The sequence below is a fragment of the Copadichromis virginalis genome, linkage group LG4, assembly GCF_057382275.1.
Source record: "Copadichromis virginalis isolate Kocher_CV1m ecotype Utaka linkage group LG4, C_Virginalis_male_GT1.1, whole genome shotgun sequence".
Taxonomy (NCBI): domain Eukaryota; kingdom Metazoa; phylum Chordata; class Actinopteri; order Cichliformes; family Cichlidae; genus Copadichromis; species Copadichromis virginalis.
The window spans coordinates 34628586-34640764 of NC_140621.1; the positions used below are offsets into that span (position 1 = coordinate 34628586).

Here is a 12179-nt window from a genome sequence, read left to right on the forward strand (position 1 = left end):
GGGTTTCCTTCCTCCTGTCTTTGTTTCTTTTGCTGCTCGTTTTTTCTGTTTGGTTTCCTGTCGTTATATAAGTTGGTGATGTTGCCACAGCAGAGCATCTCCTTCCAAAACTCATCACTGCTTGTAGTGTTTTCAACTGCAGATTTGAGCACCTCGATGCTGCCACGTCATGAGCTCATCAGTGCCTTGGCCGGACGAGATAACAAGTACTCGGTTAAATTTAAGCATTTTAATGTTTTCTCAAACATCAAACCCTGTGTGTCATAACTGCACACAAAGCTCTGAGCTAAGACTTCAGTGTTTACAGATACACAGTAAACAGAAATACAGAAACTTTAAACGACATTTGGCTTTTTAGCCCGAGTGTCAAAAGGCTTTCTGCAGGTTCTTATTTATCTTCTGCTAGAATGGAGCATTTCAGCTATTTTCATAAGCAGCAAAGAGGACACGGAGTCAAAGGAAGTATTATAAGAGCGCTAAAATAGTCATTTGTAAGTGCTGCAGTTTATATTTTGTGTTTTAAGTGGCTGACAGCCACCACAGTTGTGTCACCCTTTAATGTTCCTTTCACACAGTTTCATCTCCTCTGTTGCCTCCCTGTGTGATCCTTCCCACGTCGTCTCCTGCAGTGAATCAGAATTGAGAGCAACCACAGATTACACACAGTATGTTATAGTACGGGATTACTGAAGCCTCTCTCCGTGGCTCTGATGTAATGCATATGTGGGTCACGGCTCAGAGACCCACTTACAGCCGAGTTTTAGTGTTTTGTTGCAAACACTTTTGAACTGAAGCCTCTGATGGATTACATTTCAAGGTCCCAAATGTTTAAATTTTAAGTTAGGTGCAAGTTTGGAAAGACTAAAACAGCAATGAGAACACAGAAGACTGTCCTGCACTGTTATGCTGCACTGTTGCATGTACTGTGTCATATATGTTACACAGCAGTTTACACACTGTTTACATGAATAGTATAAAGTATAAGTATAATGAAGCTGATGCATGGTGTGTAGCTCAGTAACAGCTGGCAGGTTCACTTCTTCTTGCTTTATGTTGTGCTAGAAGACGGTTGTTGGGTGACGTTCGTAATGAGAGGATTTTCTATTTTTAATTCTATTTTTAAGCTAAGCTTGTGTTGCTCAATAAAAGAGACATTTCTCAGGAACTCTGTCAAAGGTAAAATCATAAAAACATGTAAATCAAAAGTAAATTATATTATAAGCCGGACAAATCAAAACTTTTCAAAAGCAAAATTAAGATTGCATTCAATTAAAATTGTTACAAAAATTCTGAAGAAACAAACATATTAATAAAATAAAATAGAAGTCTATCAAATTAAAATACCGGACACAATATAAAGCAGATATATAACTACGAAGACTGACCCTGATCAAGACTTCAGTACACATCAGTCTGTTCTGCTTGTTTAATTGCTCCTAAGATTAAATATTTTATGGTTTTACCTTTAACAGGGTGCCTGGTGGAAAAGCCTCAGAGCCTCCACTTTTATCTTTATGGAACCAGCTTCCAGTTTGGATTCAGGAGACAGACACTATCTCTACTTTTAAGATCTGGCTTCAAACTTTCCTTTTTGCTAAAGCATATAGTTAGGGCTGGACCAGGTGACCCTGAATCCTCCCTTAGTGATGCTGCAATAGACGTAGGCTACCGGGGTTTCCCATGATGCACTGGGTGTTTCTTCTTCACTCACTATGTATTAACAGACCTCTCTGCACTGAATCATATCTGTTATTAATCTCTGTCTCTCTTCCACAGCATGTCTTTATCCTGTCTTCCTTCTCTCACCCCAACCAATCACAGCAGATGGCCCCGCCCCTCCCTGAGCCTGGTTCTGCCGGAGGTTTCTTCCTGTTAAAAGAGAGTTTTTCCTTCCCACTGTCGCCAAAGTGCTGCTCATAGGGGTCATATGAGTGTTGTTTTTTTCTCTGTATGTATTATTGTAGGGTCGACCTCACAATATAAAGCGCCTTGAGGCGACTGTTGTTGTGATTTCACGCTGTATAAATAAAATTGAATTGAATTGAATCTTTTATTTGTTTGCTCATGTTGGATGCTGGGAGTGAGCGCGGTCAAGACATCTTTTAGATTTTAGCAGAAAATGCTCTTTTAGAAATCAGTCTAAAGGCTGTTAGAGGCAACTGAGATTTAAAAAACACTTAAATTCTTTTAAAGTTGTGATAAAGTCCTTTTAAACATCAGACTTGAAAGGTTTGAGATCCACACTCGACACGAAGGTTGGAGTTCTCTGCACCACATGAAGCTGCCATGATGCTGTTCACTCAGAAGCAAGGCAGAGATAGACGCCAACAGGTAATAAGGGAGAAAACACACTGAAAACAGCCGGTCGCAAAACAACCCAAAAGATCACACTGTCACGTTCTGAAAGCTGCTCTTTGAAAACAAAAGCATGAAGATTTTCTTTGGCTGCTGTGTGGCGACAGCTAAGATAACAGCCTTATCTGAGGTAACGTGTAAAAATATTTTAAATTACCAGCAAGAACCCATCTTACTGGCAGTTCTTTGTTTCGCATGTTTGTGCTGTTATAGGGTAAACATGCACATATTAACATACGTATGCTACGATCAGTATTATAAGATAAATTAGCAGTGCCTGCATATTTCCTGAAATGTTGCTGAAGTTCATGGTTTTCTGTCTTCCAGCTGCTGTCTTCGGCTCTGTGACCTCAGCTCCTTGTTGCTCCTCCCACTGCAGAAAACTCAAAGAACTTTCTCCGTCCTCGTCATTTGTACCATTGTGTCATTTTACAACAAAACAGCTTTCTAATGTCTACATGGAACATTTAAACCCCCAAAAGACTGTCTCTGTACAGTCCATGCATACATCTCAGGCTTGCGTGCAGAACCGTCCCATAATGCATTGCGTTAGTGACGTCACAATTAGCGGTTCTATTCAAACTTCACTGATTCTTTGCTTTAAGACTATTACAGGAAATCTACTGTCACGCAGTTAAGACCAAAGCTTTATTCTGAGCTTTGCTCCTCAGATCAAACGAACCTCGTTTCTGAAGAAGTCCACAGCAGAACTCTCAGCTGAATGCAATAAGTGAGTTTATTTGCAGGTTATATAATGCAGCAATAGGTACAAACCAGTAAACATGTTTGTACAATAAGCAAGCAGAGTGCAGACACAGGAAGGCTTGAATAAGGCAGCATTATCTTGATGATTTTGGTGGGTTAGACTTTTGTGTCCAATTGTTGATGATATTTTAGTAAAATGCCAGAATCCCTGAGTATTCAGTTTATTCACCAAACTGTGTCTTCAAACCTGATCTTAACCTGTGCAGAACAGGTTAGGCACAGACGTGGGCTGATACTTGGAGTTGCTCCGGATCTGGAACCAGGAAGTTTCGGAGGATTCTTTGATTCTTTATCATTGCAAGAAAGGACAGTCGTCATCAATACAAAGTAAAAAGTGGAAGGTGTTGTTGTGATGTTCTCAAAGACAAAAACTGATCTAGATCCAGGTATCCTTCTGGATCTCCAGATTCTGCTTTCAGGTGAGCTTTGCTTTTTCTTTCATTTTAAAAATAATCTACACAAAGAAAACCTCAACCAGGTCAGGGGTCAGGGTCATCAGGTCATCAGGTCAGGCCATTGTGTTCTTTTATAATGTGTTTAAAAACAGCCCATTTTTGTTCTTTAGGCACCAGAATAACACGTGAAGAAGCAGCTAGCTGGTCATTTATTAGAGTTTTGTTTTAATTTGACATGTGAGCTCTGCTTGGCTTTGAGGAAATTAGAAAACTGACAGGTATAATGGAGGTGAGCAGAAAGCTCCAGGCCGAGGGCTGCGGGGACTCTAAAGAGGTTAATACACCCATGCAGGTGAGATCTCACCTGATGATAAAGATGATGAAGAGGTTCTGAATAAAATAAAATGTAAAACTCAGTGCATAGAGCACATTTGTTTAGTTTCTCTGTCGACTAATTGCATATATTAGCGAATAATGGCTGATTTGGCATTTTTCTGAATTTTCAAATGAGAGTGAGAGATGTTAGATCTCCCTATAAAAAGCTGAGCTATGCAGAAGCTCATAATATAGTAAAGCCTGCTAAAAAGAATAGATTAGCTTCAGACACAAACAGCCTGAGAAGCAAACGTCAGAGAGGAAAAGCCTCGTCGTAGCCGTCCGGTTAGGACGAGGCAGGGGCCTTTTTCCTCATCACCCGCCTCTGCCTGACGACTGGAGCCACAGCAGTGCCAGTGTTGGGGTTGGTGCTGGCGCTGGTGTTGGGGTTCGGGTTGGTGTTGGCGTTGGAGCTGGTTGCGCGGCTGGTTTTGACCTCATCGATAAAAGTTTCTATGGCGGTGAACTTATCGGTCAGATCGCCCAGACGAGTCTTGAGGGCGTTGAACTCTTTGAAAAGGTCGTCTAAGGCCTCAGACAGCGGCTGGATCCTGAACACGGGGCGAGTGAAGACAATATAAATCAAACACACACGCAACGCTTTAGTTTCCTCTTCATCCTGTGCTAGTAGAGATTGCTGCCTGCTCGCCACACACATAACTTTCACTAAAAGTCTCTTTGGTAGCACACGTGTGATCCTCGCTGCAGTTAGTGCTCCCTGTTCTAGTTTAAAAGTCTTTTTCTTGCAGGTTTTACATGACATCTGTAATTTATGTTCATGTCTAGTTACCCAGAAATATAGGCTACAAAGTCTTCTTTCTTTATACTCCTGTTGCAAACTGCACACTCTCTTCTCTCATTGTGAGTGGGTGTGTTCCTTAATGTAGACATTTATAAAGCAAACCATGTATGAAAGCGACCAACAGTCCAGGATCAATCACAACATCAAACTGTGGGTTAAAGTAAGATGACAAACACAGACTTTGATCATTGGATCAGCAGAAAAACTGAACTAAAAGACTTTATGTAAGAAAATTAAATTTGAGGGAGAAACATGTCTGCAGCTGTGCTTATGTAACTTCTGGACCACAGCGATGTCTCGTCTGCTGACCTGCGGTGAGCGGCAGGAAGCTGCAGAGTCCCCCTCTGGAAAACTGGAGCTCCTTTCGGTCAGTTTCTATTTTGACGTTTAAATTGCCGTTTCATCAGTCTGCTGTTGGTTCCTTTTTTCATTGTCTGTGGAGCTGCCCTGTTATTCTACAGTTTTGGAGATCACTTATAGACAAGCTATGTACTATATTTAATTGCCGACTGCATCTGGGTCCAAGGACTTGCCTGTTAGGACTGAACGATGAGCTACCTGCCGGCTTTCGCAGCAAAGATCTCCTTCACATACTGCTGCACTACGCTCGAAAGTGCATTATGGTACTGTGGATTTCTGATAAGGCCCCATCTGTCAACCAGTGGCTACAGTCTGTGATATGTATCATGCCAATGGAAGCCTTCTCTACAGCACTTAAGGACAAACCTTTCCTTTTCTATCGCATATGGGACCCTTTTTTGGCCCACCTGAACACTCCTTCTGCTCAGAGGTTGAAATCGGGCTTACGGGATTTAGCCTGGCAACAAAGGGACGATTGTTAACCTTTTTCATTGTTTATTAATATTGCTGTTGGCTTTCTCTTTCTGCCTCCCACGTCCTGCTATACATGTAGATGCATCTTTGTCCTGTGTATGTATATGCTGGTGACTGCTGTTTTCCTGCTCTGCAATTAAAAGTTCAAAAAAAAAAAAAAAAAAAAAAAAATTGCCGTTTCAGCTGCAGCTTCCTCTGACGGCATCGGCCGCAGAGCGTACCCAGTAAACCCCCGACTTCATTTTCAGCCCCACGGCTAAACCGCATTCCTGTGGTGCCTCTCAGAGACTGTTTCGCTTCACTCACGGGGAACAGTTTGCTCGTTCGTTTACACTCTTCTGTTACTGTCATGGATTTATGTAGTGAGAAAAGACCCAAATATATGCTTTCTATTTCAGCCTCTGTTTGTCTTGATGACAGCTTTGCACACAGTCGTCAGTGTACCGGCCAGCTTCATGAGCTCGTGCTGGATTTCTGGACTTCTTTGTGCACCTATCAGCTGTGCAAATGGCAAAATTCAGCTACTGCATTAGTCGCATTATGGCAGGAACACTCAGCTAAAAGGAACAGTAGATCTGAACTGTAAGGCACATCAGAGGTTTGTGTGCCGTGGGATTTTGTGGCGTCATAAACGAATAAATGAGACCCTCTCTCGTACCTGGCGTAGTCCGGCAGGAGAGACTGGTGGTCATTCTGCAGGAGCCCTTTCATCTGGTTGATGATGTCGAACCGCCAGTTGTCCAGAACCTCGGTCAGGTTGGCCACATTGCGCATGTTCACCCTGTCAGCTGGGACAGAAAGTCACAGCACTGTTAATTTTCAGCCATCTTCACTTTGTAACGATTAGTGAGAACACACCATAATAAGCCCCAGAGGTCCTGTTTACTTCAAAATAAATTCAGATTCAAGGAAGCTCCTGTGTGAGCCTCTTAAAGGAGTATTTCATATTTTAAGACACCAGCTTGGAACCTGCATGTACAGGTTTAACAGGCAGGCTTTCTCTGAGCAGTGTGATCTTTCACCTCTACCTTTGACCTCATCATGATGGACCCTGAACTTGACCCTTGACCCAGAGTAAACAGAGAGTAATCTGGGTGCTCACAGCCTTCCTTGAAGTTCCATTCGTCGGTGGCTTTGGACGCCGGGCGTCGCCTCTGGGCCAGCACCGTCAAGGTGGAGCCAGTCAGTACCAGCAGCAGCACGCTCAGCTTGGAGGCCATGATCGCACTCGCACCTGCAGGCAGAAGCAGCAGATGATCTGATGATGAGGAAGAGTGATTTCAATCCATCTGAGCCCCACTTTGAGCCCTCAGTTTTAACATTACCACCCTGTTAAATCGATGAATAACTGTTGTCCAGCCCAGCACAGAGGTTGAAACATATTTAACCCAAAACATGATGGTTACATAAATCCAACCAAGTTAAAATGGAAATACTGAACAGATCTCAACCCTCTGTAGTCTCATCAGTGTTGGCATCTTTAGAAGCATCCTGTGTCAGAGACCAGCACACTGATCTGTTACTGCGAGTGTGGTCTCTTTACAATCACGCCATGAAAAGCCTTCAGTTTTACGGTATTAGCTTCTCTCTCAATAAGTGAATTTAAAGTCCTTCTCCAACACAGCGTCTCGAATAATCAGGCCCCGTGTGGTCTTAAACACCTCGTCGTCTTATCCTAACAGAGCACTTGGAGCTGAACTGCAGCCAGAGCCTCCAGCTGGGTGAAATTTCTGATCAGACAGTTCTGATAAACACGCTGGTTGTCTTGTGCGAACTTGTTTTTATCATCTGTTGAACACCTCAGTTATTCATGAGTCCTCTGCCTGAGCACATCCTCTCTTATAAACAGTGTAGGAAGCGACTGCGAGGCTTCTCACAGGTCCTCTCAGAGCTCCCGCCGTGACACTGTCCTCTTTACACCGGCTCTACAAAAGGTTTAGGGTTCAATTTAAAAATCTGGTGATCACACACAGAGTTATTGATGACCAGAACTTCAGCCATAAATAAGTACTGGATCTCTGAGGTGAGCTGATCAGTGCTGGTTAAGGACAAAAGGAGACGTGCGTTTGAGGTTGTGGAACTTTTATTACACTTCCAGAAAAACACTTTTAGTTTTTTAACCTTTTTTTATCTCATAAAACATTTTGTGACTTTTGCTCTTGTAAAACAGTTTATTTACATATAAACTTTAAACGTTTGGGTCCAGCAGACAGACACACGCTCTACTTTTAAGATTGGACTTTTTTGATAAAGCATACAGTTAGAGCTGGATCACGCAACCCTGACTTTGCCCTAATTATGTTTTTCTTGTCCCTCTAGCACGGTTGGTTTTTTCTACAGATATGTAGACATATGAAAAGTTACTGTTTATCATTAACTGACTGGAGCCTTTCTCTGTGGTGTTGTTGTTGCCTGCACGCTTTCAGAATCAGAATACTTTATTGATCCCAGAGGATATTATGCTTTTTATGGGTTCCTGGGACACTGGTTCCTGCCCAGTCCAAAGACATCCTTGTTAGGGTTAACTGGTGATTCTAAGCTAGCTGTTAGTGTGAATAAGAGTGTGTCTCTCTGAGTTGGCCCTGTGATAGATTGGCGACTTGTCCCAGCTGCTCTCTGTTTCTATAAAGCTTTAAATGCCACTCTGTTCCTCTAGAATAAACTGTTGCATTACTTTTCATTAGTTCCTAACATATAAATACACTGCTCAAATAGAGGAGAGAGTTACCACCTACTTTGACCCCTGTCTATTGCCTTAGAATTTTTTTGGTTTTTTGGAGGTTTTTTTGTTTGTTTGTTTGTTTGTTTGTTTGTTTGTTTGTTTGTTTTTACACCTATAGTTCGTTTACTCTGGTCTGAATCAGTTGACAAGTTTGTAAACTTGTAGTTTTCCGTGATTTGATTTCTTTTCACACAGAAAAATCCAAGCGAACTCCAAACGAGCCAAAAGGAATCAGTGCAAACCACGTAAGAATCTTCAGTCTGCTGATTGGCCAGATGCGTTTGAGGCGGGAGCAACAAAAGTAAATACAGGAAGAAGATGCTGCACTCTCAAATGTTGGAGAACACAGAGAATTAACATTCATTTCACGGATAGTTGCTAGCCCATACAGACCTTTCACCTCGCTGTATACCAGAACACAAAGCATACACTGCCATTTATTTCTTTATTTATTTATTTATTTATTTTGCTCAAAATTGCAACGTACTCCTGCTAGGAGTCAGAAGTCAGATCACTTCCACATGGTAAATGAACCTTCTCCTCCAAAGCATTTCGGTGCAGTTGCTTTGCTCCGCACCCAACTGCGATTACTGCGATTACAACTGTACAAATGAAAAGGATAAACACCGCAGGTCTACCTCAGAACAGAAGCCCCGCCCACATTCTGTTGATAAAGGGCAGCTAATCAGAAGAAAGCGGTGGAGGAGCCCCAGTATGAGATAAAGAAGGATTATTTTGAACTGTGACTCATGCAAAGCTGCTCTAAAAATTGAAAATGAGAAGAACTGGTCCTTTCAAATCTTCCCCTTGTGTTTCTTTGTCTTATTTCAATCATTTAAATAAGATAAGATAAGATAAGATAGAACTTTATTAATCCCTCGGGTGGGTTCCTCTGGGAAATTCGACTTCCAAAAAAAGCACAGCAACGACCGAAGTTACAGTTACAGAACTGTTATATATATATATACACACACACACACACACATATATAAATACAGAGACAAATATAAATAAAATATACAAAGGGGATAAATAGAATAAATAGGAATAAAAAAATAAAAATACAAGTGAATTGCACATTTCAAGTATTGAGTCTATTGCACTGTTGACTATTTACAAAAAGTATTGCACAAGGTATTGTACAGTGAGGTGCAGAGGCACTACAGCTTAGTTGTTCCCCCCTCCTTTGTCCTCCTGTCTCCCCTCCCTCTCCCCTCCAGAGAGGAGTTAAACAGTCTGATGGCGTGTGGGACAAAGGAGTTTTTAAGTCTGTTAGTTCTTGTCTTGGGGAGAAGCAACCTGTCACTGAACAGACTCTTCTGGTTGTTTATGGCCGTGTGCAGAGGATGCCCAGCATTGTCCATAATGTCCATCAGTTTCTTTAATGTCCTTTTCTCTGCCACTGTCACCAGAGTGTCCAGCTTCATGCCGACCACAGAGCTAGCCCTCCTGATTCTAAATGTTGACATGTGTCCCACTTGTCTCTTTTAATCCTTGTTTATTCTGCTCTGCTTTGCTTATTTGCTGGCTTTACATGCAGACGCAGCTTTTCTTTTGACACCTCGTTTTTTATTGAGCACTTTAAATAATTTTGCTGTGTGAATATTGATTCTTTGACTGGGTGATTGATTGCTTTAGAAATAATTGGCAACAATGGTTTAACGAAGGCACTCTAGCAATTTAATTGAATCACCAGCAAACCACCAACGGCTCAGCATCACACCCAAACGACTCAGACATGTCGATAAGTTTGGTTGTTTGCATGGCATTAAAATAATTGAATCGTATATTCAAGCTGCTTCTTTGTGCTCAGCCTTATGAAATGCAGATTGCCTCCTGCTGAACTGCACAATATCTGTCTGGAAACATTGCTCTGTACGGCCGAAGCGAGTTTGCTCTAGAGATTTGATTATTCCTCAGCACTGTGTAAGGCCTTGTGTGGCTTTACTACCACCGTGGCTATCAATCCTAATAAAGCAGAGAAAGGAAATCTAACTACTGAGTGTACAAACTTCTAAGTCTTCCAGGCTTGTCAGGAGTGGAACACAGGAAGAAGCGATAAACTCTCAGCTCCTGCAGTCAGCTCGCATTAAAGAGCGAGTCCGAGCCCGAGTCAGAGCGCCGATGCACAAACCAGACCTGACAGAGCGACTTAGAGGAGAGCTGCAGAGGCACGCCGAGTACAGTCTACCTCAGCAGCTTTGTGTTTGTTCCGCACATGCCTGCAAAAATACACAGAGGCAGCAGCAGACTATACAGCCGGCCTTCCTGCACACGTGTGTTTAAACAGAAATAAACCTGCCGTTAAGCTCAAAGTGAAGCGGACGGGGTTTGAAGCCATTTCAGGGATAATTCTGGTTCATTTCAACCAGTGATGTTTTCCATCGGCTCTCTCTGAGAAGACTTGTTGGATAACAAAGTTTTTTGTTTTACAGCTGTAGTCGTCTTTTTAGAATACGTGTCTGTACTTATCATTTGAGTCTCTTTTGAATCATTCATAAACATAGCATCCTGGGGAGTATCTATCTAACTATCCAGCCAGTTTAAAATCACTCGTTTTTGGACTGTCGAAGGAAAACAGAGGCCCTGGAGTGACTCCACACAAACTCCAAATAAAGGCAGCATACTGTGCACATATTATACATAATCATAAAAATCACCAGCAGCACTCATAATTAGTGGCCTGGTGTTGAGCGATGCCAAAATATGCTTTCCAAAACCTGTATTGATTTTTGTATTTGCACATTGGTGCATCATCCAGCGATCAGAAGAGGAACTGCCCCTTTAAATAAACTCTGTCATCAGGGGGGAAAAAACACTTATGTAACCAGTGTTTTTATTAACTATGACCCAGTCTTTCTTCATCTTTGAGCTGCCTAATCATAGCCACACAGACTGAGTGCCTTCAGTACAACAGTTCCTTAAGTTACCTTGATTTTCTCTGAAGGTCTACCAGATTATTTTCATGCAAACCCATCACTTACTTAGGACTCAAACATATCCTTAAACCAATGGAACACACTTGACCACCCGTAGTGCAAGTATACACACTCCCACAGGATCCAAAGAAGATAACCACACACACAAACAAACACATCTTTTTGCCTTCATCTCTGCTGCAGTTTTTCTCCTCAACATCATTTTAAGCCACCAAAATCTCATCAGCTCCAACCAGTCTCAATCTGGGAACCATGAAATAAGTTTGGCCTCGCAGTGAAGAAAGTCACATGGAAACATTCCCAAGAGTTTTTCAATATTACAACGGCAGATGCCAGATTCATGTACATGCTCTGCATTAATAAAGAACCTCATTCAGGTGCATCTCAAGTATGCATTAGACTTATGGAGCTCGAGCTTTCATGCAGCACGAATACAATAAGTGTTTTCTTGCAAAGCAAAGTAGCAATGCAACAGTTTTTAACAAAATAACGCAAAACAAGAAAACAAGAAGAAAATATAAAGAAAATGTAAAAATAATACAGTTTAAAAAAAAACAGAGCCCTCTGATAGTGCTTCTCTTCCTTTTCTGAACCAGCCAGCTATAAAATAAATGTGAGTAAATGATGGATATTTCTGCACATACCTGCTAATGTTAATATGTACCTGTTGTTTTGCAGCTCCTCTGCTGCAGATCTTTTCACTCGTCCCAACAGAAGTGAGTGACAGGCATGCAAGAAGTGCAGAAAGTACCAGAAGGAGAGAACGCAAGCATAAAACACACCCCTCCTACACACAAGCATGCATGCACATGCATATAAACACTAAAAAAAACACTTCACGTTCTGAAACTCTCTCACACACACTCGGCATCAAACCTTTCCTCCGTCATTATGGAGGCCCGGTGGTCAGCACACTGTGGTTTGGGTTTGAGGCGACACTCCAGGTTTCATCTGTTTTAGCCACTGTTTGGTGAGTATATTTCCTTCTCCTG

General features: G+C 41.9%; 1 protein-coding gene across 2 annotated transcripts; it reads right to left on the bottom strand.

Moving 5' to 3' along the window:
- Nucleotides 1–3073: 3073 nt before the first annotated feature.
- LOC146711993 (uncharacterized) lies at nucleotides 3074–11937 on the bottom strand. 2 transcript variants are annotated; one of them, XM_085455069.1, is made up of 4 exons: nucleotides 11832–11937; nucleotides 6629–6760; nucleotides 6185–6314; nucleotides 3074–4441 (listed from the first exon to the last, which is right to left on the bottom strand). In XM_085455069.1, the coding sequence occupies exons 2-4, from the start codon at nucleotides 6744–6746 to the stop codon at nucleotides 4177–4179; spliced, it is 513 nt and encodes a 170-aa protein (XP_085311195.1). In that variant the 5' UTR covers nucleotides 6747–6760; nucleotides 11832–11937; the 3' UTR covers nucleotides 3074–4176. The 2 variants fall into 2 exon arrangements, with proteins under 2 accessions (XP_085311195.1, XP_085311196.1); XM_085455070.1 differs by having other exon boundaries at nucleotides 11852–11933.
- Nucleotides 11938–12179: the final 242 nt, after the last annotated feature.

Excerpts from the sequence above, each read along its gene's own strand:
- LOC146711993 (XM_085455069.1), bottom strand. The coding sequence starts at position 6,746 with ATGGCCTCCAAGCTGAGCGTGCTGCTGCTGGTACTGACTGGCTCCACC. Across the intron at positions 6,315-6,628 it reads ATGGAACTTCAAGGAAGGCT|CTGACAGGGTGAACATGCGC; the intron begins GTGAGCACCCAG and ends TTTCTGTCCCAG. Across the intron at positions 4,442-6,184 it reads CTCCTGCCGGACTACGCCAG|GATCCAGCCGCTGTCTGAGG; the intron begins GTACGAGAGAGG and ends CCCCGTGTTCAG.